General features: G+C 43.2%; 1 protein-coding gene across 5 annotated transcripts in view; it reads left to right on the forward strand.

Annotated features, from left to right (window-relative positions):
* Positions 1–10615, forward strand: part of megf11 (multiple EGF-like-domains 11) — a 133785-nt gene extending 123170 nt beyond the window's left edge. For 4 of the 5 annotated variants that reach the window (XM_039773531.1, XM_039773529.1, XM_039773532.1 and 1 more), the window contains exons 21-25: positions 3026–3126; positions 3340–3406; positions 5267–5323; positions 8865–9071; positions 9153–10615. In XM_039773531.1, the coding sequence (XP_039629465.1) occupies positions 3026–3126; positions 3340–3406; positions 5267–5323; positions 8865–9071; positions 9153–9292 (572 nt within the window). In that variant the 3' untranslated portion in view covers positions 9293–10615. The remainder of the gene's footprint in view (positions 1–3025; positions 3127–3339; positions 3407–5266; positions 5324–8864; positions 9072–9152) is intronic. The other variant, XM_039773533.1, reaches the window with a different exon arrangement.
* The last annotated feature ends 14876 nt before the right edge of the window (positions 10616–25491 follow it).

Consider the following 25491-nt stretch of genomic DNA (forward strand, 5'->3'; position numbering starts at 1 on the left):
CTTCAACCTGGCAGTCATGAGCCAAGATGAGGCTCACATGCATGTAGCAAAGGGTTGGTGCAAGAAGTGTTCAGTGCTTTTATTAAAACCAGAAGAACAGGCAGCAGTCCCTGAAAGTGCAGTGCAACGAATGATCTTCAATAAATAGTCAATAAATAAACATAAAGGTTAAGAAAAAATTTAAATAAATTAAATTAGATTAAAATCCAGAAACAGCTCTTCCATGTAAATATTGGCGCTTTTCCACTGCATAGTACGGCACAACACAGTTCAGTTCAGCTCACTTTTGGGGGGTTTTCCACTGGGAACAGTAACTGGTACCTGGTCCTTTTTTTAGTACCACCTCAGCCGAGGTTCCAAGCGCGCCGAACCGTTCCCTAAACGTGACGTGTAAACTCTGCTGGTCACTGATTGGCCGGAGAAAATCATCATTACTGCGTCACTGAACTTGCGACACGAGACACAACAGACGCGCTAGATTTTTAGCACAGCCAGCGAAGGTTCGGACGCACCATTTTGTTTTAACCAAAAATGGGTGTTTCGTGGTCTATTGAGGAAGTACAGACGTTCCTCTCGTTGGTAGCCGTGGAGCGGATCCAACGAGAGCTGGATGGGGCGACGCGGAATGAAAAAGTTTTTCAGGAGGTCGCTAAGCTCTTGGGCGCACATGGCTACCATCGGACTTAAAAAAAGTGTAGGGACAAGTTAAAAAAAATGAAGAGCGAGCAGTAGAGGCGGCGCAACTATAACGACACGTGAATAATCCCGCCCACTCTAAAGCGGTACTGAACCGTGCTGTGCCGTACTATGCAGTGGAAAAGCGCCATATGAGCCCCAGGTGCAGTCAACCCTAAATTCCTGGCTTGAGTCCCCATCGCCATCCATGTGGCGCCATGCTGAGCCAAACACACGTACTCCCTTCTGCCAGTCCTTTGGCGTCTGTGGGAGACGCCGCCAAATGAGCTGCTCCTATTCCCCAATATTGTCCTATGTGAGCGTCCCTTCTTCAGCCTAAGGCTCTTCTCTCTGAGGCTCGCCCCCAAACACTGGCCTTCATTCCTCTCTGTATGGGCTCTCCCGATTCGGCCTCTCTGTTTTCTTTCTTTTAATCTCCATTCCTCTCTATTCTTGTTTCTTCTTTCTTTTGTTCTCCTCCTTCCCTCTGTCGGCAGGCTGCATTATATGGCCTGATTGGGTGCAGGTGTGACCCTCCCCTTACTCCGAGATGTGAATGAGGGACCTGACTGATTCACTCGCATTTGTACGTGAGTGTGTGATCAGACAAGCGCCACAATCAACCCCGGGGTAGCACCAGTATGGGCACATCTATACCCATTCTTAGCCTGCACACTCTCTGGACTAAATTATTTATTTAAAAACCTGCACTGCGCCACAGACCACTCATCACAATACCCTAGATGGGTCATTAGTGCAAGTTGTAATAAATAAATAATATCAGATATCACTTTAATGTTTTTCGAGGCTACTGATGGCAGATTTCAGTTAGAAACATAAGAAATTTGACAAACGAGAGCAGACCATTCAGTCCATCAAGTCAGTTTGTTTACGTAATAGCTAAGCTGTCTCATTATCTCAAAAAGATTCTTCTTAAAGGTTGTCAAGGTTTCTGCATCCAGTCAAAATACTGCATACTGGGAAACCAAAATGACTGACCTAAGCAGATGACAACAAGTTATATACTGCATACTTCATTAAAAATGTCAACGAACATGGACAAGCTCATGGTCAAAGGCCCTGTAGCATCACCTACTCCGAACTCTTCCAATTGTGTATCAACCTCCAAAGATTAGTCCCAAAAATCTCAACCAAACCGGAATGTTTAAAGAACATACAACCCAGCTTTTCTGAGGTATAACTTACTTTTGCCATTTAGAGAGGTGAGCAACACCCATTGTGCCTTATTTGCAGTGCATTACTACCAAACAAAAGCACAAAGCCTTCCAAACTATAAAGACATTTTGAAACAAAGCATGCAACTTTATGAAAGTAAAATCGTTTGACTTTTTTATATGAAAAGATGAAAGTCTTAAGGCTTCACAAACAACATTCTAGCGTTTGTACAACAAGCTAGCATTTCCTTGGGGAGACTTCTTGTTGCACATCGAATTGCCAAATAAAAGAAAGTACACACAAATGCAGAACCGCTTGGTTGGCCTTGTGCAGTAGACGTGTGCACTGAAATTCAAGACATGTCTGTCGCCTGCAAACTTGAACATATTCCTCTCTGCACTCACTTCAGTTGCCCATCATATTGACAAACTGGTGAAGATCAGACTTTTAAAAAGACTAATGAACACTAAATTCATTTTCGTATTAAGAACATAGGAACATAAGAAATTTGACAAACAAGAGGAGACTATTCAGTCTATCAGGCTCATTTGGTCAGCTAATAGCTAAGCTGTCCCAATATCTCATCCAGAAGATTGTCAACTTTTCTTCTCCCGGTAGTTGGTTCTCCCTGTTCTTTGCATAAAGAACTGCTTCCTGGCTTCAGTTTTAAATGCGCTTTCCCTTAATTTCTACTGATGTCCTTGAGTACGCGATTCTCCATTAAGCTAAAAGAATGTTGCTGGACACCCATGTGTCGAGTTATGTTTGGATGAATACCTTACATATTTCATCTATTACGTACAATCTTTATCAATGATGAATATGTATTTACTGTTATTTGTTAATGTGTGAAATTGAAAAGAAAAAGGTGGCTAGTTTATATTAAAATTACTGCTAAAACTGAACAAAAACAGCTAAAACTGGGTCCCAAGGCCAAGAAGGTTGAGAACCACTGTGCTAGAGTGTTCTGTATGTTGCAGTGTTTTAAAATGCCTTCATTTATTTATTTGTCTGACACCAGTATATCTCTGAGTTCCTCTGTGTGTGTTTGGGTATCCCCGCACATGTTTAGTACATTAGTGTGTTCTGTATCTGTACATAGCTTTTTCCCATTAAAGCGAGACTCTACTGTCATGCTTCTGAGATGTTTGCTGTCGATGTATTTTCTCCCCAGATGCCTCCCATAGCAGTGCCAATGGACACTATTTCTCAAATCCAAGTTACCACACTTTATCTCAGGGTGCCAGCAGTCTGAGCAGGAACCCCAGCAGTAAGGTATAAAATGATTTTCTCAAAGCTTCCTAAGGTAAGCAAGTGGAGTATGGCCCTAATTTCTTTACATAGAACAACCAAAGGAGATGCTTTCTGAGGCCATCTATCTGCAATTTAATTTCAATTCTATTGAAATCCTATCCTAAGAATCTTCCCTGACTGCAGGCACACTTTGTACCAGCATGCTCACATTGCACTTTTTTATGTTTCTTACAGCTTAAGAGTAGAAAGACAGCCAGAGATAGTGCTGCCTGGAGGCCATACTGCAACCTGAATGATCTTGGTGAGTTGCAAACGCAGTCTTTGGTGTTTAATACTAGTTGTGTGCATGACAAGACCACCTGAATGTGCTGGGAAGCTGGGCACAAAATATAAAAAGGCTGTTCTTTTGGTCAAATAACTCTGACTTGGTTGTCAGTAATTGTGCATATACAGTGACCTCCACAATGTTTGGAACAAAGACACATTTTTCCTTGATTTTCTCCTCTGCTCCACAGTTTAAGATTACAGATCAAAATATTCAGACATCATGATTAAAGTGCACATTGCAGACTGTCACTTCAGTTGATTTGCACACATTTCAGTCACATAATACTTTTTCTACAAGCCCCCGCTCCTCCCCTGTCTGGGCACCACAGTGTTTAGGACACAGCTGCAATGGCAGGCCTGTTAAAGCCCACATATTTAGGACTTTGTCAGATATGATTGCTTGAAGTCTGTGATTCATAGACATCACCAGGTGCTGAGGGTCTTCTCTGGTGATGCTCTGCCAGGCCTCTAATGCAGCCATCTTCAGCTCCTGTTTGTTTTGGGGGCTTGCCCCCTTACGTTTTCAGCATATGGATTCCCTGCTCAATTGGATTGAAACTGGGTGACTGGCTTGGCTATTCAAGAATGTTTCATTTTTTAGCTTTGAAAAGCCCCTGTGTTGCATCAACAGTATGATTAGAGCATTATCTTGTTGTAGGATGAAGTCATATCCAATGGGTTTAGAGGCATTTACTAGAACTTAACGAAATCAGATGTTTCTGTACACCTCAGAGTTCATTGTTTGACTGCCGTCAGCAGTTCTGTCATCAATGAAGAGAATTGTGCCAGGACCTGTGACAGCCATACATGCCCAAGCCATAACACCCCAACCATGTTTAACAGATGAGGTGGTCTGCTTTGGATCTTAGGCAGTATCTTTTGGTCTCCACACTCCATCACTCTGATCAGGTTCATCTTTGTCTTGTCTATCCACAGGACCTTTTCCCAGAATTCTGCAGGCTCTTTTAAGTCCTTTCTCACAAACTGTAATCTGGTCATCCTGTTTGTGTGGCTAGCTAGTGGTTGTCATCTTACAGTGTAGCCTCTGTATGTCTGTTCATGAAGTCTTCTGCAGATAGTCATCTCTGACATCTGCCTCCTGAAGACTGTTTCTGGCTTTTTCTTTACCATAGTGAGGATTCTTTTGTCATCAGCAGTGAATTTCTTCCTTGGCCTACCAGTCCCTTTGTGATTACTGAGCTCACCAGTCCATTCTTTCTTCTTAGTGATGTTCCAGACAGTTGATTGAGGTCATCTTAAGGCTTTACTGATGTCTCAAATAGTTTGATTCTTGTTTTTCTGCCTCATAATGGCTTCTTTGACTTTCATTGGCACAGCTCGTGTCCTCAAGCCGAGGTATCTTATGAAGTCATAAAACACAAATGAGAAATCACAAACATCTGTGATGCCAACTGACCCAAACTTTATGGTGCCCTGAAATAGGGTGGACCATGTAGAAAAAGTGTTGTTATTTCTACATGTCGTGACTGAAACTTGCGCAAGTACTCTTAAACTAAAGTCTGCAATGTGCACTTTAATCACGTCTGAATTGTTTTATTTGTAATTTTAAGCTGTACAACAGAGGGGAAAATCAAGGATAAATGTGTCTTTGTCCCAAACATTATGGAAGGCACTGTATAAACCACTGTACTGATTCCCTGATGTCTATGTGTGTAACACAGGGTATCTTTGTATAACGTAGTGTGCTGGCTCCTGGTCCTAAAAGTGTGGTACACAACCTAGAGATTTGTGCAACTAAATGCACTGACTGCCTGAACGCTTTATATTTTCTTATGCACGTACTTCCTAATGCCTTTTAATTTTCATAACGCAGGTGCTGCTGGAGTAGAGCGCCAGTACAACACATACATTGTAGACCAAGGTCTGGCAGGTACTGTAGATGCACATTTGTTGGGTTGCCTATTTGAGTGGCCTGACAACAGGCCAGTTAGTACTCTTAGTTTATAGCTCAAAGGAACCAGGGTTTGATTCTTACCACGTCAATGACTGAGTAAGTATTCTCCAATAACCATACAGTCAGGTCCCTAAGTATTTGGACAGTGACACAATTTTCCAAATTTTGGCTCTGTATGCCACCACAATGGATTTGAAATGAATAAATAATGACATGATTGAAGTGTAGGCTTTCAGCATTCATTCAGAGGGTTTAACAGAAATATCATATGAGCCATTTAGGAATGGCAGACATTTTTTTTACATGTTCCTATATTTTCAGGGGCTCAAAAGTGTTTAGACATTTGACTAACAGTGTGAGGAGGTCCCGTATTATTTCATTAACTATTAAGCAGGTAGAAGGTCTGGAGTTGATACCATGTGTGGAATTTTCATTTGGAAACTGTCGCTGTTAACTCTCAAATTGAAGTCCAAAGAGCTGTCCATGTTATTAACAACACAACATCATTAGGCAGAGAAAACAAAACCAACCCATCCAAGAGATAGCAGAAACACCAGGAGTGGTGAAGTTGAACCATCTGGTACATTCTTAAAGTGAAGTAATGCACTTGTGAGCTCAGCAACACCAGCAGGCCTGGACAATTATGGAAGACAATTGTGCTGGATGGTTGCAGAATTCTGTCCTTGAAGGAAAACCAATGCATTACATTTAACCACACCAAGAACGCTCTCTGGTTTGTAGGCCTATCATTACCAAAGTCTACAATCAAGAGAAGACTTCACAAAAGTATATAGAGAGGGTTTACTACACAGTGCAAACCACTTTTAAGCCTTAAGCATAGGAAGAGAATGACAGATTAGACTTTACCAGAAAATATTTAAAGAAAACCAGTCCAATCTTTGGAGAAGTTTTCTTTGGACAAATAAAATTAAGATCAATGAACCAGAATGATGAACTGAGAAGAATATGGAGAAGAGAAGTAATGGCTCATGATCTGTAGCAAACCACATCATCTGTGAAACATGGTGGCGGTAGTGTAATGGCATGGGCATGAGTGACTGCTAATGGAAGTGGGTCGCTGGTGTTTATTCCTTACATTACTGTTGGCAGAAGTAGCAGGATGATTTCCGAAGTTTACAGGGACTCTCTGCTCAGATTCAGCCTAATGCTGCAAAACTGATAGAGACAACGCTTCACAGTACAGATGGACAATGAGCCAAAACAAACTGTAAAGGATTTTCATCCAAATATTGAAAATGATCATTATATTTATGATTATGTTAGTTTGTCCAAATACTTTTCAGTCCCTGAAAATGGGGGTGGGGGGGGGGGACCATGTATAAATATGTGTGTCTTCTCTAAATGGCTCATTTAATGTCTTTGTTAAATGCCTTAAATTAAAACTGCAAGTCTACGCTTCAATCACATCTTGATTGCTTCATTTGACATCCATTGTGGTGGCGCACAAAGACAAAATTATGAAAATTGTATCACTGGCCAAATACTTCTGGACCTGACTGTATGGATTCTCTCCATGTGCTCTGGTTCTGTCTCGTATCTTCTAGCCTAATTCTTAATAGAGTGTAATGTGGATATGTATGATTGTGTCCTGAGATGACAGCCATAATTTTATATGATACTCCAGTTTCCTATGACTCTATAATGGAAATGAATGAGTTCAAAAACGATATAGAGGCTGTGTAGGTTTCAAACCCTACTCATCCCCATATTCTGTGTAGCCCTGATTTTCACCATGAGTTACATTTCATGACCTCATATCCAGATTCTGTAATTTGTTTCCAGTATTTCTAATATATCCTGTTTAATTATGCCTGTGAAATGTGTTAATGGGCAGATGAGCCAGACATTTGTAATTGTACGTGCCCAAAGCCCATCAACTCTCTGAACAGCCTTTAAAGTGTGATGCTGATTAGCCATACTCCAAGGTGGTCTACAGGGCTAACTAAAAGGTTGGAATTCGATCTCAAAAAGGTTATTCTACTGTGATGACTTTGTAAGTTGCGAAACATGAGCAACCCTGGACTACAATAACTGAATATGTGGTTTATGGCTACTAGTAGGCCTACCTGTCACTCAGCAGGTGGAATAAAGTGCAGGTATAGTCACTAAATAAATTTCCCAGCAGGACACATTTTGGCTCCAAACCATAATTTCACTGACTAAACCCACTATGGGGAGCGACTTTGTATACATTTTGCTAAGTCCAACAAAATGCCTCCCCCTAATAAAGCAAGGCACCTGAAGGGTGAACATTTCTAAATGAAATATGGACAGTGGACTTGGCCTGTACAAATGAAATATCTATGCAGACTTTACCAAAGATAGTTTTCAACAGTGTAAATATGCATACCAAAGAAAAACACTTTTTGCCTTTAAATACTGGATAGACGTTAATTTTTTTCAGATGTCAACATGAATGCCAAAAAAAACTATGTATTATGCTATCGTTGAATTTCTTACACTAGAGGTAAAGTACACTATCTGGAGATTATCACATGTCACAGTGAAGAGATGTGCTGTGAAATTCCATCACGGATGAACATCTCTTATAGATGATACAAGTTGTGTTGATATCAACAGAAGAAAATGATTCCACCAAGGAATGATTCATAATGGGGCTTCAATGAGTGACAATTCATGATATAGCAGATTCTAAAGGCGTTAGAATCCATTCTTTCTGAACAATTAAACAAGATCAGGGTCAGGAAATGTTGAATGCCCAGAATATTGACTTCAATAATGAAGCATCGTTGCACCCAATGTTCCAAGGGGAATCATGAGCTAATGAATTTGTATTAGGAGACATTTAATTCTTGGAACAAAAACTTGGAAAAGCATGATCCTGAGGCCAAACTATGATCAAACTAATGGATGCATGGTGATTCATCATCATCAGCACCCATGAAATTCAAGTTCCAAGTCAATGCAAAGCAGATCTTATGTACGTTTTTTTATGATGTTGATAGTGAAGTCCATTTTGATTACATGTATCACAGCCCAAGGTAAACTGGTCAATATCTTGGTGTTTGGGGAATTCCATCAGAATAAATGATAAGGAAAACTCTTTAAGCTTACATCAGTGCCGCCACTCTCACTGCCTGGATTACACAAACAGGACAAAACCTTGTACCTGAGTGGCATGGAAACATTTTCACCAATGTATGAGGATTCTGTTTAAGAATGAAACATATTTGGTTTTACTGGTCTTCATCTTAATAGACTCAAAATCTTTTGATCACCCCTCACATGTATGAATTATAATCTCCACTTCTTTACTCCTTCACCCATGCACCATATCGCAGGTTGACCATAACCCAGTCTCTGTGTCTTACATTCGGCCACACTACAGTTTATGGAAGCTTATCTGCTTTGCTGTACTCCCTTCTGTAGGGCTTCTGTACGGCTCATACAGCTTAGGTGTATAGCTGTATTAGTGCATGCACACCAATGCCTGCTTTTCCCAAACTGAACCATTCTGTCCGGTCTCTCTTTCCAGATTACATAAAAGGGTCAGTATGCAGCTCAAGCAGCTGCTCGTTGACCAGCAGCGAGAACCCATATGCCACCATCAAGGACCCTCCCAGTCTGGCCTGCAAGCACGCCGAGAGCAGTTATGTGGAGATGAAGTCTCCGGCACACCGAGATGGGCCTTTTACTCAGGTGCCCTCTTCTCCCATGGCCAAAAAGAATGTTTATGAAGTGGGTAAGTGTAACCCTAGGTCGCCATGGGCTGTTGGAAGAACAATCACTGTAAATCTCATTCTCAAAATCTGCTCTTCTGCAGAGCCCACTGGTACCATGCTTCATGGAACGAATACCAACTACATGCAGAACCCATATGACCTTCCAAAAAACAGCCACATCCCGGGTCACTACGATTTACTTCCAGCTCACAATGTAGCCCCTCATGACCACTCCCAATAGGGGATGTCTCAGTTGCACCTGCACTGGCTGGACTAGAAGGTCCTGGAAGTCTACTGCATGTCCATTTCATTATACATTGAACTGTGACAGGAGGAAGCAAGTGAGACATGAAGAGGACTGTGAGAAGCACACCCTAGGAGAGTAGCCTACCACATTTATGGATGTCAAGCCCAGAACAAGAAGTGCATTTGGAAAAGGACAAGGTCGGCTTCAAGATCTGTTGGAGTTCTACTCGAGTTGCATTAATGTGACACTGCTTTGCTCCAGGTGTCACAACTGAAGGCCACTTCCCTCATGTTTAAAGAAACAGAACCTCCTGTCTACATTTTATTTGTTTAAAATGTATGTTTTATTATACTCAACATTGTAAATTTCATAATTTCAAAGAAGCATGCTGATAAATGATATATATATTATCTGTACATGTATATATAATTCATATTGGTCCTCAAGCTAAGGGGAACAATGGAGCCGTTCACACCATGGACACAGGGCTTGTTGTGCCCCTTTGGACAAAAACTAATAACACAATGCTTACCCTTACCTTCTATTCACAAACACTTGCATGCACACCCACCTCTATGCAAATTGTGTTCCATGAGAATCTCTAATACACTGGGGCTCTCACACCATCCTGTACAACATTCAACATCTGATTCCATGCAACTCTCCTCCCGTGTACACAATCAGGGTCAATATGTCCCGCCATGACCACACACATTCATTTAAGGGTGTACGGGTTTCCCCTCACCTTGCTCTCATCTGTTAGCACTGTTTGTGTTTTCTTCACAAACACACTTGGGTCCAAAAGCCCCCACACAACAGAGTTTGCATCCCATCACCAGTTGGTTGTGTTTTGTGAAGATTGGCCTTGCCAACTCTTCACTTTTATGGTCTTCCGTCCACATCTCCCAGTTAATTTAATACCAAGCAGGGTTTTCTCATGTTGACAAGCAATAACTTTCAGACAATCATCCAGCGCTTCCCACTTGTGTTGGGCAAGATGGGTCTTGAAGTAAGAATATTCTGGTGGAGGGGTTGGACACCATACCAGCAGCTTCTCAAATGACCCCTATAGTAATCTTACTTACGGAAATTGGTTTAACAGCAACGTATTGTAGGGATGCAGTGGTCAGCTGAAGCATCACACACATTTAAGGTGGATGTTCAGCTGCATAGCTACTCATGCTCTGTTGAGATGACTTAGTGCACCTCTGATGTACTCTTCAGAAACAAACAATGTTACAGAGTAAGCCAGCATTTGATCCGGAATTACTTTGTTATATGAGAATTAAAAATAAATCTTTTTTTTTTTCAAAAAATATTAACCTTCAAATGTGTTTGTCTCTTATTATTCAGTGATTCTTCATTTTGTTGGTTTGTAGGATCTGCAATGGGCATTACATTGCGTGTTAATTCCATAATTCTATAAAACCAAAAAATGTGTTACGCTATCATTGAATTTTTAACACTAGAGGAAAAAATACACTTATGGAGATTTATTCTTGCCTAATCAATGTGTGTCAAGAGAAGACGTGAGCAGTAGGGGGCATTGCAGCACCCCAAACCTCAAATGCCACCAAGTCCCAGGAACAAATAAGTACAGAGAGATTCACTCGAAATTTAAATATTATCAATCATCCATCCATCCATTATCCAACCCGCTATATCCTAAGCCATCAATTTTGTTTCAGGTCTGATTCGTTACAACCTAATGGCATTTCACCACCTTCGTCTAATCACCCTTCAGTCAAGCCCACTTCTCATTAGGTTATGCCCATCCATGCCCACTATTCTTTATGCTAATAGATAACACCTTTTGGCATTGTGCCATCTTTGTCTCCTATCCTTTTCAACCAAGCCCCCTTATTGCTAATCCTCCACCCAGTCTCCCAAGGTGTCGTTTTACTTTGGTGGAGTAGTTACATGTAAGACTCATCAGTGTCTATCAGTGCAATCCAGTGTTTTGACTATCTAAGGCTCAGTACAATTCAGTGCTTAAGCCATACTGGTGGTGAGATTACACTACACTTTACAAATAACAATGTCTTATAAGGTGCAGAATTACATAGTAAAACAACTGCTTAGGCATAATAGACATTCTAATTTCTGTGCATGCTGTATTCTAATTATCCAGTGTGATTGTATATAAAATATCCAGTAAATATATTTCCATACTTACAACCATTTCCAACCCACTTTAGTTACCCCATCCCTCTAAATAGAGCAGCACATTTCTCTGGCACTTAATAATAATAATACATTTTATTCATATAGGGCTTGCCTGCCTTCTAGTATTCTGTGGGTATATTCTGCACTTCCATTCTGGCTCCGCAGTCTGCCTTCTGCATCTAAGACTCTGCGCACTACACTAAAGGGCACTGTGTCTTACAAGGCCAATTATTCCAACCTAAACACTGTGCTTTATTGCAGCCATGTGATATTTTGGTTGTGTCATTGCCTCTAGCAACTCGGACCAGTTGTTTATCATTTGTGGACAGTAGAGGGCACTGCAGCCTCCCAAACATGAGACATCACCTCAGAGACCCAAGTCCTAGGCTCAAATAAGTAATTTATTAAACACAATAATCCTTACAATGGTTTGCAACATTTGCAACACACACAGTACCTCTCTTTTGTCTTTTTCTAATCTCCTCCACACCTCCAGGCAAGCATTGTCCTCCTTCATCCCAACTCTGACTCACCTGGATATGAAAGGGCAATTCCTTTTCTCATGGACCTGACAGTACTTCCAGTGCTTAATGGAAGCACTTCTGGGTTGGTCAGAAGTCCCAAAGACCATGGAGCATAGCCCGAGACAGCACACCTGGTGCCACCCAGGGAACCCCACAAAGGCCGCTCTACAGCACTATAACCCCCAGCATACTGTGCACCTGTTCCCAGGGATGCTGCCATCTAGCAGTTCAGAGGAGTATATAATAATTCTGCTCCCCCTGTCCTTCATTTAAACTGGCCTCCTGGCCAGGTAGTGATCCACGATTATTTCCCGCTGGGCTTCCAGCATACCCATTCCTTATATGGCATCTTATGCCCTGATCTTTGGGTAGGCAGGGGACCTCCTGCCTGTTTTCAGGTTCATTTTCTTCCTGTGCCTCCTAGCCAGCCACGGGAAGGGAGTCCAATCTGTAACCAGCCTGCTGCGCATTACACCCTTCAAAGTGAGCCCATCTCATACACTGAGCACAAGCTGCCCAGGACTCACTTCTTTCCTCTTTCTCTCCCTCACAGTAAGGGAACTAACTTGTATTCTTTCTTCTTTAAGTTTTCCTTTTTATCAAGTGATCAAAAGAGGGTGGACTGCCCTGAGTAGATCTGCCTTTACCGGATGGCACTTCTGCACCTCTTTAAACAACTGAAAGCAGGCTAAATAATAATTAAAAAATCTACATTGCTAACCCTATGGCACACCTCCCCATAGTAACTTCCTTGCAGTCAATTAATGTCATTTAATGTCATCTCTAGAATTTTTGTGTATTTATTTCAACTTGATTATTAATTTTATTATTCTGGTGCTTCCATTTATCATTGCATAGCCATGGTCATGTTGTTTATTGAATATCGGGCATGTGGTGACCCTTAAGAGCTCCTTTGTACCAACAGCAATACGCATGCATAATGCCTCACGGGGAGTGGGACTTTCAAGTTCGAAGTTTTCTTTCTTTTTAATTTTCCTCTTTGATCAGACCAAAGTGTGTGTACATGTTGTAAGTGCCAAGATCGAGGACGACTTATTGCCTGGCTGGGAAGAAGGATGGCCAGCTTGCAGACACTACCTGGCCATGATGTCTTACAACAGATTTTATTTATTTATTTATTTTTTTCTCCAGCCTTTGGAGTTTTTTTTTTGTTTTTTCTGTCCACCCTGGCCATCAGACCTTACTCCTATTCTATGTTAATTAATATTGACTTATGTTTATTTTTTATTGTGTCTTCTATTTCTCTATTCATTTTGTAAAGCACTTTGAGCTACATTTTTTTGTATGAATATGTGCTATATAAATAAATGTTGATTGATTGATTGATTGAATTCCCATCCTAGGTGGGATGCTGGAAGGAAGGATGAACTGGTGACAGTGTTCCTTGCAAGTGGTCCCAGTATGGGCATCCGCAGGGCTGCAAGAGAACTGAAGTCCAGAAACACAACCCTGTAGGGGTCCTTGGGTGACAATAGAGGGTGCTGTCGAAGGAGGACCTCCCTGCTTTCTGTATAACCTGGAAGTGCTTCCAACAAGTCATGACATGCCACCAGAAGTACTCCTGAGTCCAGCTTAAAAGGAGCCCACCACCATACCTCAGAGAGTCAGAGTTGGGGAGCAGTGGGCGACACTCACTGGAAGAGAGAAGGAGACAAGAGGAGGCATTAGATTTGTGTTTACTTTGGCTGAGATTATTGTATTATTGGAGCTGTATAGGGTCTTGTGTGTCTGGGGTTGGGTTTGGGGGACTTAGTGGTGCCCCCTACTGGTGGAAATATTTATTTATGTACTCACTTATTTATGTATGTATTTATTTAACAAGCTTCTGTAAAAAAGCCAAATTTCCGCAAGGGACCAAATACATTTCTATTTATCTGTTGTGGACACCGGGAGACACAACACCCCCTCAAACACCAAATACAGACAGACACAGACACAAGTTCCAGCACAACACAGGCTTTTATTTAGCTGTGGGAAACTCTTCCCAAATATTTCTCACCTGCAAAGCACAGTCACAGTAAGTACTGAGCACAAATAAAGCAGCACACAGCACTTTTCTTCTCTTCTTTCTCTCCTTCTGCCTCCACTCCTCCTCCAGCAAGCTCCATCTTCTCCCTCCCGACTCTGACTCTGAAGTAAAGGCAGTCCCTTTTAACATTCCAGGTGTCCCATCAGCATGATCTGGAAGTACTCCTGGGTGTGGCGAAAGCCTGACATAGTAGAGCTCCGCTACTCCTGCAGCACTCCCTGGCGGCCCCCACAGAACCCAACAGCACAGTACCGAACTCCAACTCCCATGAAGCACTGTGGGAATCCGAGGCACCACTGCCGCCATCTAATGCCCTAGGCGAGGTAGTGCCCTGTACATGTCCACTCCCCCAGTCCTTCCATTATGGAGGTGTCCTGGCAGAGAAAGAGGCCCTGCCGTCCATCACAATATGTATTACAAACTTTTCTGTCACCCTAATGTTCCTATACTTTATGCCCCTGGTAGGGCCACCCAAGGCAAACTGGTCCTAGGTGAGGGATGAGACAAAGAGCGGTTCAACAAACCTCCAATGATGAGCGAAACCTTTGGATGACGCTTTCCCTTGCCCGACGCTGGTCACCGGGCCCCTCTGGAGCCAGGCCTGGAGGTGGGGCTCGATGGCGAGCGCCTGGTGGCCGGGCCTGCACCCATGGGCTCGCCGGGCACAGCCCAAGAGGTAACGTGGGTCCTCCTCCCCATGGGCTCACCACCTATGGGAGGGGCCAAGGAGGTTGGGTGCAGTGTGAGTTGGGTGGTGGCCGAAGGCGGGGACCTTGGCGGTCTGATCCTCGGCTACAGAAACTGGCTCTTGGGACGTGGAATGTCACCTCTCTGAAGGGGAAGGAGCCTGAGCTAGTGCGCGAGGTCGAGAGGTTCCGGCTAGATATAATCGGACTCACCTCGACGCACAGCTTGGACTCTGGAACCAATCTCCTTGAGAGGGGCTGGACTCTCTACCACTCTGGAGTTGCCCCGTGAGAGGCCGAGCAGGTGTGGGCATACTTATTGCCCCCACTGAGCCTGTGCATTGGGGTTTACCCCGTGGACGAGAGGGTGGCCTCCTCCGCCTTCGGGTGGGGAAGGGTCCTGACTGTTGTTTGTGCGTATGCCAACAGCAGTTTGGAGTATCCACCCTTTTGGAGTCTCTGAGGGGTTGCTAGAGGGCATACCTTCTGGGATTCCCTCGCTTTGCTGGGAGACTTCAATGCTCACGGGCAATGACAGTGAGACCTGGAAGGGCGTGATTGGGAGGAATGGCCCCGATCTGAACCCGAGCGGTGTTTTGTTATTGGACTTCTGTGCTCGCCATGGATTGTCCATAACGAACACCATGTTCAAGCATAAGGGTGTTCATATGTGCACTTGGCACCAGGACACCCTAGGCCTCAGGTCGATGATCGACTTTGTGGTCGTGTCGCCGGACTTGCGCCATATGTCTTGGACACTCGGGTGAAGAGAGGGGCGGAGCTGTCAACTGATCACCACCTGGTGGTGAGTTGGCTTCGATGGTGGGGGAAGATGCCGGTCAGACCTGGTAGGCCCAAACGTGTTGTGAGGGTCTGCTGGGAACGGCTGGCAGAGTCCCCTGTCAGAAGTAGCTTCAACTCCCACCTCCGCAGAACTTCAACCACGCCCCGAGGGAGGTGGGGACATTGAGTCCGAATGGGCCATGTTCCGTGCCTCTATTGTTGAGGCGGCTGACCGGAGCTGTGGCCGCAAGGTGGTCGGTGCCTGTCGTGGCGGCAATCCCCAACCCGCTGGTGGACACCGCGTGAGGGATGCCGTCAAGCTGAAGAAGGAGTCCTATAGGACTTTTTGTCCTGTGGGTCTCTGGAGGCAGCTGATAGGTACCGCAGGCCAAGCGAACGCTGCTTCGTTGTTGCTGAGGCAAAACTCGGGCATGGGAGGAGTTTGAGAGGCCATGGAGAACGACTTTCGGACGGCTTCGAGGAGATTCTGGTCCACCGTCCGCGCCTCAGGAGGGGAAGCAGTGCAGTGTCAACACCGTATATGGTGGGGATGGTGCGCTGCTGACCTCACTCGACGCTAGGGTCGGTGGGAGGAGTACTTCAAGACCTCCTCAATCCCACTAACATGCCTTCCACGAGGAAGCAGAGCCTGGGGACTCTGAGGTGGGCTCTCCCATCTCTGGGACTGAAGTCACCGAGGTGGTCAAAAAACTCCTTGGTGGCAGGGCCCCGGGTGGATGAGATCGCCCGAGTTCCTTAAGGCTCTGGATGTTGTAGGACTGTCTTGGTTGACACGCCTCTGCAACATCGCATGGACATCGGGACAGTGCCTCTGGATTGGCAGACGGGTGGTGGTCCCCTCTTTAAAAGGGGACCGGAGGGTGTGTTCCAACTATAGAGGGATCACACCTCAGCCTCCCTGGAAAAGTCTATTCGGGGTTCTGGAGAGGAGGGTCCGCCGGATAGTCAACCTCGGATTCAGGAGGAACAGTGTGGTTTTCGCCCTGGTCGCTGAACAGTGGACCAGCTCTTCACCCTTAGCAGAGTCCTGGAGGGCGCATGGGAGTTTGCCCGACCGGTCTACATGTGTTTTGTGGAAAAGGCATTCGACCGTGTCCCTCGGGAATCCTGTGGGGGTGCTCGGGAGTATGGGGTACCGGACCCCTGATAAGAGCTGTTCGGTCTCTGTACAACCGTGTCAGAGCTTGGTCCGCATTGCCGCAGTAAGTCGAGCCCGCTTCCAGTGAGAGTTGGACTCCGCCAGGGCTGCCCTTTGTCACCCATTCTGTTCATAACTTTTATGGACAGAATTTCTAGGCGCAGCCAGGGTGTTGAAGGGGTCCGTTTGGTGGACTCAGGATTGGGTCACTGCTTTTGCAGATGATGTTGTCCTGTTTGCTTCATCAGGCCGTGATCTTCAGCTCTCTGGATCGGTTCGCAGCTGAGTGTGAAGCGGCTGGGATGAGAATCAGCACCTCCAAATCCGAGAGCATGGTCCTCAGCCGGAAAAGGGTGGAGTGCCCTCTCAGGGTTGGGGGAGAGATCCTGCCCCAAGTGGAGGAGTTCAAGTATCTCGGGGTCTTGTTCACGAGTGAGGGAAGAATGGAGCGTGAGATCGACTGGCGGATCGGTGCGGCATCCGCAGTGATGCAGGCTCTGCATCGGTCTGTCATGGTGAAAAAGGAGCTGAGCCGTAAGGCAAAGCTCTCAATTTACCAGTCGATCTACGCTCCTACCCTCACCTATGGTCATGAGCTATGGGTAGTGACCAAAGAACGAGATCGCTAATACAAGCGCTGAAATGAGTTTCCTCCGCAGGGTGTCTGGGCTTTCCCTTAAAGATAGGGTGAGGAGCTCAGTCATCCAGGAGGGACTCAGAGTAGAGCCGCTGCTCCTCCCATCGAGAGGAGTCAGATGAGGTGGCTCGGCATCTGATCAGGATGCCTCCTGGACGCCTCCCTGGTGAGGTGTTCCGGCACGCCCAACCGGGAGGAGGCCCCGGGGAAGACCCAGGACACGCTGGAGGGACTATGTCTCCCGGCTGGCCTGGGAACGCCTTTGGGATTCTCCCGGAAGAGCTGGAAGAAGTGGCCGGGAGAGGGAAGTCTGGGCCTCTCTGCTTAAGCTGCTACCCCCGCGACCCGACCTCGGATAAGCGGAAGAGGATGGATGGATGGATGGATGGATGGATGGATGGATAATGTTCCTATACTGTCCTCACTGAATCTGCTATTCAGTTATCCGGTAATCTAAACACTTTCATGCAATAACTCTCAGAACCACAGGGTGATGTTGAGAATGTTTAATCACATGAACTGTAAATACAAATACATAGAAACATTACTAAGTACTTGTACAGTATAAACATCAAGTAAGTAAAGCAGCCTGTGACTATGACTAGGAGCTCAACAAACTTGCACATTACAAATATAGAATTTGCTTTAACACTTCCTTGACTAAAAGGTACTCAAATAAAATATATATATAACAAGACAATATAATAACTACCAGTTCCTTCAAAACCAGAAGCTTTTTAATCAAAATTACCAGGGTTAAAGGTATCAAAGGTAAATTTTTTGAATAAATCCATGACTTGGGTTAAACATCAGTCTAAAAGAAGGTGTGTATTAAAATAGTGGAAAGGTGGCCAAGCTTCATGCAGGAACAATGCTCTGTCGTAGAAGGCTCTGATTTTGTGTACTAATTGTCTCTGTCTTTGCATAGGCTTTCCCTGGTGCTGCAGTTTACATCTCCTCCCAAAGTCGTGCGCTTGAAAAGCTCCCACATATTTCAGAGGACACAGAGTACACACGCCTACATGTATGCAGAAAGCGGATGTTTGTTCTTTCACAGTAAAGCTGTTGCCACTCAGTTTTCACATGCACGTTTCTGTTTGGGGGTGTCTGTCAAATGTCTATGAGAATTATGTGGGCCTTTTTCGGAATGCTCATATCCAGTTTTAAAATGAGGATATCAAAATTCAAAGTGACAAATTTAAAAATACTATGAAAAAATTTGAAAATGTTGACATCAAATTAAACAATGATGATACAGGTCATTTGAATTTTAACATCACGTCATCAGAGGGTGCCAGAAGTGACATCAAGGATCAGATGACAGTGTGAACCCCTGCTCCGACTAAGAAACAACACTATTTTAGCCTGTAAACCGATCACTCTCTCTCTCTCTTTATATATATATATATATATATATATATTTATATTGTGGTAGCCGGCCCGGACACAGACAGGCAGACACATTGACATCACCCACAACATGTTTATTATACATATTTACAGTTCATAAAGTGCACCTCAAAACCCCCAAAGTCCTGGCCACAACACTAATGCCTTCACTCTTCAGGCCGCCTCCTCCCAGACCTTGTCTTCCTCACTCCCGACTCCAGCCCTTGTCTGAAGGGAGGTGGACCCTTTTATAAGCCCCCAGATGTGCTCCAGGTGTGCTCCGGCAATCTCCCACCAACATGCCCCAGAGTGGCGGAAGTGCCGGCTGCATTCCCAGAAGCACTCCAGGTGTCCCTGCTCTTCTTCCCCCTGGGTGTGGCGGAAGTGCTGGGGTCAAGGGTCCCCAAGGCATTGGGGTGCCCCCTGGCGGTGACCACGGGCCCCTACAGGGTCCAGCTTCAAAGCTTTGTACCCATGGTCCCCATTGCAACAAGGGTGGTCACCCCCATGTGGTCTAAGGTGGGTGTAAGCCCTCTTCCGGTCCTCCGAGGCATCCGGGCCGGGTCTCCCCCCAGCAATCTTCCACAATATATATACTGTTGTACTTGAAAGTTTGTGAACCCTTTAGAATTTTCTATATTTCTGCATAAATATGACCTAAAACATCATCAGATTTTCACTCAAGTCCTAAAAGTAGATAAAGAGAAACCAGTTAAACAAATGAGACAAAAATATTATACTTGGTCAATTATTTATTAAGGAAAATGATCGAATATTATATATTTGTGAGTGGCAAAAGTATGTGAACCTTTGCTTTCAGTATTTGGTGTGACCCCCCTTTGCAGCAATAACTGCAACTAAACATTTCCGGAAACTTTTGATCATTCCTGCACACCGGCTTGGAGGAATTTTAGCCCATTTCTCCATACAGAACAGCTTCAACTTTGGGGTGTTGGTGGGTTTGCTCACATTAACTGCTCACTTCAGGTCCTTCCACAACATTTCGATTGGATTAAGGTCAGGACTTTGACTTGGCCATTCCAAAACAATAACTTTATTCTTCTTTAACCATTCTTTTGTAGAACAACTTGTGTGCTTAGGGTCGTTGTCTTGCTGCATGACCTTCTCTTGAGATTCAGTTCATGGACAGATGTCCTGACATTTTCACATATAATTCAGAATTCATTGTTCCATCAATGAAGGCAAGCCGTCCTGGCCCAGATGCAGCAAAACAGACCCGAACCATGATACTACCACCACCATGTTTCACAGATGGGATAAGGTTCTTATGCTGGAATGCAGTGTTTTCCTTTCTCCAAACATAATGCTTTTCATTTAAACCAAAAAGTTCTATTTTGGTCTCATCCATCCACAAAACATTCTTCCAATAGCCTTCTGGCTTGTCCACGTGATCTTCAGCAAGCTGCAGATGTGCAGCAATGTTTTTTTTGGAGAGCAGTGGCTTTCTCCTTGCAACCCTGCCATGCACACCATTGTTGTTCAGTGTTCTCCTGATGGTGGACTCATGAACATGAACATTAGCCAATGTAAGAGAGGTCTTCAGTTGATTAGAAGTTACCCTGCGGTCCTTTGTGACCTCGCCGACTATTACATGCCTTGCTCTTGGAGTGATCTTTGTTGGTCGACCACTCCTGGGGAGGGTAACAATGGTCTTCAATTTCCTCCATTTGCACACAATCTGCCTGACTGTGGATTGGTGGAGTCCAAACTGTTTAGAGATGGTTTTGTAATCTTTTCCAGCCTGATGAGCATCAACAACTCTTTTTCTGAGGTCCTCAGAAATCTCCTTTGTTCGTGCCTTGATACACTTTCACAAACGTGTTGTGAAGAGCAGACTTTGATAGATCCTGTTCTTTAAATAACACAGGGTGCCCACTCACACCTGATTGTCATCCCATTGATTGAAAACACCTGACTCGAATTTCACCTTCAAACTAACTGCTAATCCTAGAGGTTCACATACTTTTGCCACTCACAAATATGTAATATTCAATCATTTTCTTCAATAAATAAATGACCAAGTATAATATTTTTGTCTCATTTCTTTAACTGGTTTTTCTTTATCTACTTTTAGGGCTTGAGTGAAAATCTGATGATGTTTTAGGTTGAATTTATGCAGAAATATAGAAAATTCTAAAGGGTTCACAAACATTCAAGCACAACTGTATATATATATGTACTAGGGGGCTTTGCCCCCTGCTCGCTTTGCTCGCCAACCCCCCACAGCCTGTGCTACGTGCCAGCCACCTTGTGTCTCTGTCGCTTGTGTATGTGCATTTCACTTTAACCAAACAACAAATCTTTTAATTCTCGTGGATACGCCACTTCATTGGGAAGAAACTACTTTTCCCTGATGGCAACACAAATTAGACAGTCTACAAGTCTCCGACTTAAAGTTTAAATCCAAACCATATATTCGATTTCTTTTCGCTGTTCCGTTATTTCACCAAGTAATCATTTCCATTTTTTTGCACTAATGCGATCTTAACTATCATTTTTTTGAGACTTTCGAATTTTAGTACTTGCATTATCTTTAATCTGCTCTGCATGTGTATTGCAGCAACATTTTTTAATTCTTTACAACGTTCTACTTTGTCATCTACTCCTTGTCTTTTATTTCCGGCTCCGCACGTGGTTAAATCTCTTGGCACAAGTCTCGTTCCACGGGATGTCAAAGTGTGTCCGTTACGTCTCGTCCCAGGCTAAAAAGTCTAGCTAGCATTGTCCCAGGATTTATATATATACAGTGCATCCGGAAAGTATTCACAGCACTTTTTCCACATTTTGTTATGTTACAGCCTTATTCCAAAATGGATTAAATTCATTTTTTTCCTCATAATTCTACACACAACACCCCATAATGACAACGTGAAAAAAGTTTACTTGAATTTTTTTGCAAATTTATTAAAAATAAAAAAACTGAGAAATCACATGTACATAAGTATTCACAGCCTTTGCCATGAAGCTCAAAATTGAGCTCAGGTTCATCCTGTTTCCCCTGATCATCCTTGAGATGTTTCTGGAGCTTAACTGGAGTCCACCTGTGGTAAATTCAGTTGACTGAACATGATTTGGAAAGGCACACATCTGTCTATATAAGGTGCACTTACACGGCTGCACTTGGGTCCCAATCCAGGTGGTCTGTCATGAGGTGAGTGCGGCAGCGTGCTGTATCACTATGTGCTCCCAACCTCCCCCCATTTTCAGGGGCTCAAAAGTATTTGGATATTCGACTGACAACCTGTTCCACAGCCAGGTGTTTGCAGGTCTTTCATTATTGCATTAACTATTTAGCAGGTAGAAGGTCTGGAAATGATTCCAAGTGTAGAATTTACATTTGGAAGATGTCACTGCGAACTCTCATATGAGGTTCAAAGAGCTGTCCATACATTTAACAACAAGCCATCATTAGCCAGAGAGAGAAAATAAAACGAACTAAGAATTATTTTATTTATCTATGTACTATATCTTTGTTCTCACTTAGTTATTTTTCTGGTTAGTTTTGTTATTTATATTCTCAGCTCAACTTACTTGTTTATTACAGATTCAACAGATTCAAATAATCAAATAATTATGTTGGAAGAATATAATATAAAACTGAGTTCATTAATCAAATTACCAATATTCCTTTTGATGATTTAGTTAGTTAGCCATGCTTCTGTCATCTTCAATTCTGCGTCCCTGCCTGTTAATAAAGCTTCCTCCACTTCTCTCTATCCTGGGCCACTTCTTCCAGGTTTCTTCCCCCTGATCCTCTGTCACCAAATCTCTCCACCACTTTCTTGGTCTTCCTGCTCTTGTCCTTCCTACTGGAAACTGCTTTCCACTCCTCTTGCTGCCCTTAAGTCGTCCAATTTAGAAGGCAATCATATGACACTGGTGCCAAATGTGAAGAGAAAGCATAAAGATGTGTTGGCCAGATTGCTGCAAAAACTACCAATGTTTTTTTTGTGTGCCATATTCTGTTCACATGTGAATTTAATGGTAGGAGATTCAGCCAGAAACTCGAGAGATGCTACTGCCTTCTTTGGACATTAGCAAAGGCTTTACAGCTTCTTTTCAGCTGCATTTCAAAGGTTGACTATCTTGATGAAACATGGAAATATCGCAATACATTATTGCATTGTGCTAGTCAGGTCCCCAGAGCAAAACCTCACCTAGGATCCAAAATGGTTAGGGAGAGTCCTGCTCTCAGGTACCTGCTTGATTAAACGTGTGCAATAGCTGACTGTGGTAATGGTAAGGAAAAGGGGATAAAAAGACAACACATTACAAAACATAGACAAACAAAAAGAAAAGGAGTGAGGACAATGACATAAACAAAGAAAAACATTAAAAACAACAGAAGAAACCTGAGCTCCTAATACTGCCACTAGCTTGTTGTATTATCGTGACGTTTGTGAGACTTACTAGGTACGTTTATCAAGTTCATCTACTCCTGTTCTTGAAGATTAACACACACAGATGCACACACATACAAAAAGATCCTATCCAGACAAGGTCTGGAGTGATGCTCATTGTCAGTCACCTCACAATATTCTAGGTAAAATTATTTACATAGAGACTCACTAAGGGCTGTCTTACCAGCATCCTAGGCCCCAGGCAAAGTAGTGCGCTGGAGCCCCTGTTTTCATAGCAAAACTAAAACATATGTAGGCATCAGAAACATTGTGGGCCCCCTGGCCAGTGGCCATTGTGCCCATGCATTAAGATGGCCCAGGTATCACCAGCACTAACAAACATGTACAGTAGGTGTCATTGTGACACAAATAAAAGCACAACACTTTTGATTATATGCCACTTAGAAGTTGTTCTAATTATTGAGGAGCAACCTCAATAGCCTTGATAAACCCAAATGGCAATAAACTAGTGATCTTCCTTGCACTTGGCGTTCTGTTATTGTTTCAATCATTCTAGATAAAAGATAAAGTGCAGAAAATATAAAAGCAACATTGCATTTATTATTCCGTCTAACAATACCAAATAGAAGAAAATGAAATAAATAGAAAAGTCTAAATATAAACAATCTCAGAAAAGCTTACCAAAAATCAGAAAACGTCAAGGAGTGGACGTTTGTCCTGGATGGCTTTTGATTTAGTGATCAGTGTTATTCATAGATTACGTTCTCCAGCATCCAGATGAAACAGTCACATGTGTCTCGATCTCTGGCTTCGCATTCTTTGCTGCCCACTTATCATGTTTTTTGGTCCCTCAGATGGGTCATATGCACATATGGCCTTTCGGGACGTGACACTGCACACATTTATTGGCGGTCTTGTTCTGATGAGAAATGACTCTGATCAAAGTGTTTGATCTTTTAAGTACCTCCATACTTCCTCCTTTCTCAAGCTGTAAAATAATTCTGTAATTCTTAGTCCAACGCCGTCCATCCGTTTCCGGGTTATGAACTAATTAAAACAATTTCTGTGGCATCTGTACTTATTTTCCATTCTCAGGCCATAAACTAATTTTAAAAGAAGCTGACTGAAACAGATGCATAAACTATTGGTACAATACAGGAAGAATGTACAAGAAAGGATGCTTGCAATACCTGTAATTAAAGCCCAGTAAATCATCCTGGTTTACATTAGCCGGCCCAACACTGATTCAGCTGTCGAATGGCTTGTTGGCCGAGGTCTCCAGGACTCTAACAGTGTCTGGCTTGTCTGACTCCTCTTCTACAGTCTGGCTGTGGTTCTACACTTAACTGACGGACAGATGTTGTTGTTTTTCATTTATGTTAATTAGTTTCTACTTTTTTTAATGTATTTGAGCAAATCTGTATCCTCATATGTGATATTTCTGTATTTAGAGAGTGGTATCATCTATTCTTACATTTTGCCTCGAGAGTTATTACGGTGCTCTGCACCTGCTCTTGGTGAGTAGTAGCGTTCTGCAAGAACAAAGTATTTTGGGCTACTGTTTTTATTTCTGATGTGACCATAGATAGATTGGCCATCAAGCTTTGTGACGAGGATCACTTGTGTTCTGTTTATTCAATTTTTAACACCTTTTGCGCTCCAAACCTTCTTGGAAGTGTGGGATGTCTCTCTGTCTTTCTCTCTGAATTGCCTTTTCTCTGATTTCTTCCATTTTCTTTCCTAAAAGGTTGTTTTGAAGGAGTTTTTTTCTTGTCTTTTTAGGGAGTGATGGCTGGGGCCTGTTAAAGCCTTTTGAAGCATCCCTTGTGTGATTTGGGCTATACAATAAATAAATTGTTGTTGTAGGTGTTGTAAAGTCAGTTTGATTATCACACTCTTAGCAATAAACAATCATTATTAAGCCTGTTTAATCTCCAGGTGCAAGGTAAGAACCAGTCCTGGATGGGCCCCAGATTGATTGCAGGGCACATCCACACTAACTCATACAGGCCCAATTTATAAGGTCATTATAGGTTCTTTATATTTAAGATGATCAATTAATCTAACACACTTGTGTTTGAGATATGGAGGAAAACTGCAGCATCCAGGTAAAAACCCAACATGAACAGACAGCACCTCAGAAAAAAAATGAAGATGAATCAGTGTTATCAAGAATTAGTGTAGAGAAGAACATGATAAAAAAAAGAATGTGTAATGATAGTCTTGAGGAGGCAGAGGGAGAATAATTTTGATAAAATCCCTTATTTTACTTATACAATTCTCTTTGGTAAGTCTGCTTCTGATTATAATGAAAATAGTAAGCAGGGTAGTATGACATGATTTTGGTTTTATGATGTTTGTAAAAATAAGAATGTTATCTGCAAAACTGTAATGGGAAAGTATAGAAGGGATAAAGC

This window comes from Polypterus senegalus, chromosome 12, assembly GCF_016835505.1.
Source record: "Polypterus senegalus isolate Bchr_013 chromosome 12, ASM1683550v1, whole genome shotgun sequence".
NCBI lineage: Eukaryota > Metazoa > Chordata > Cladistia > Polypteriformes > Polypteridae > Polypterus > Polypterus senegalus.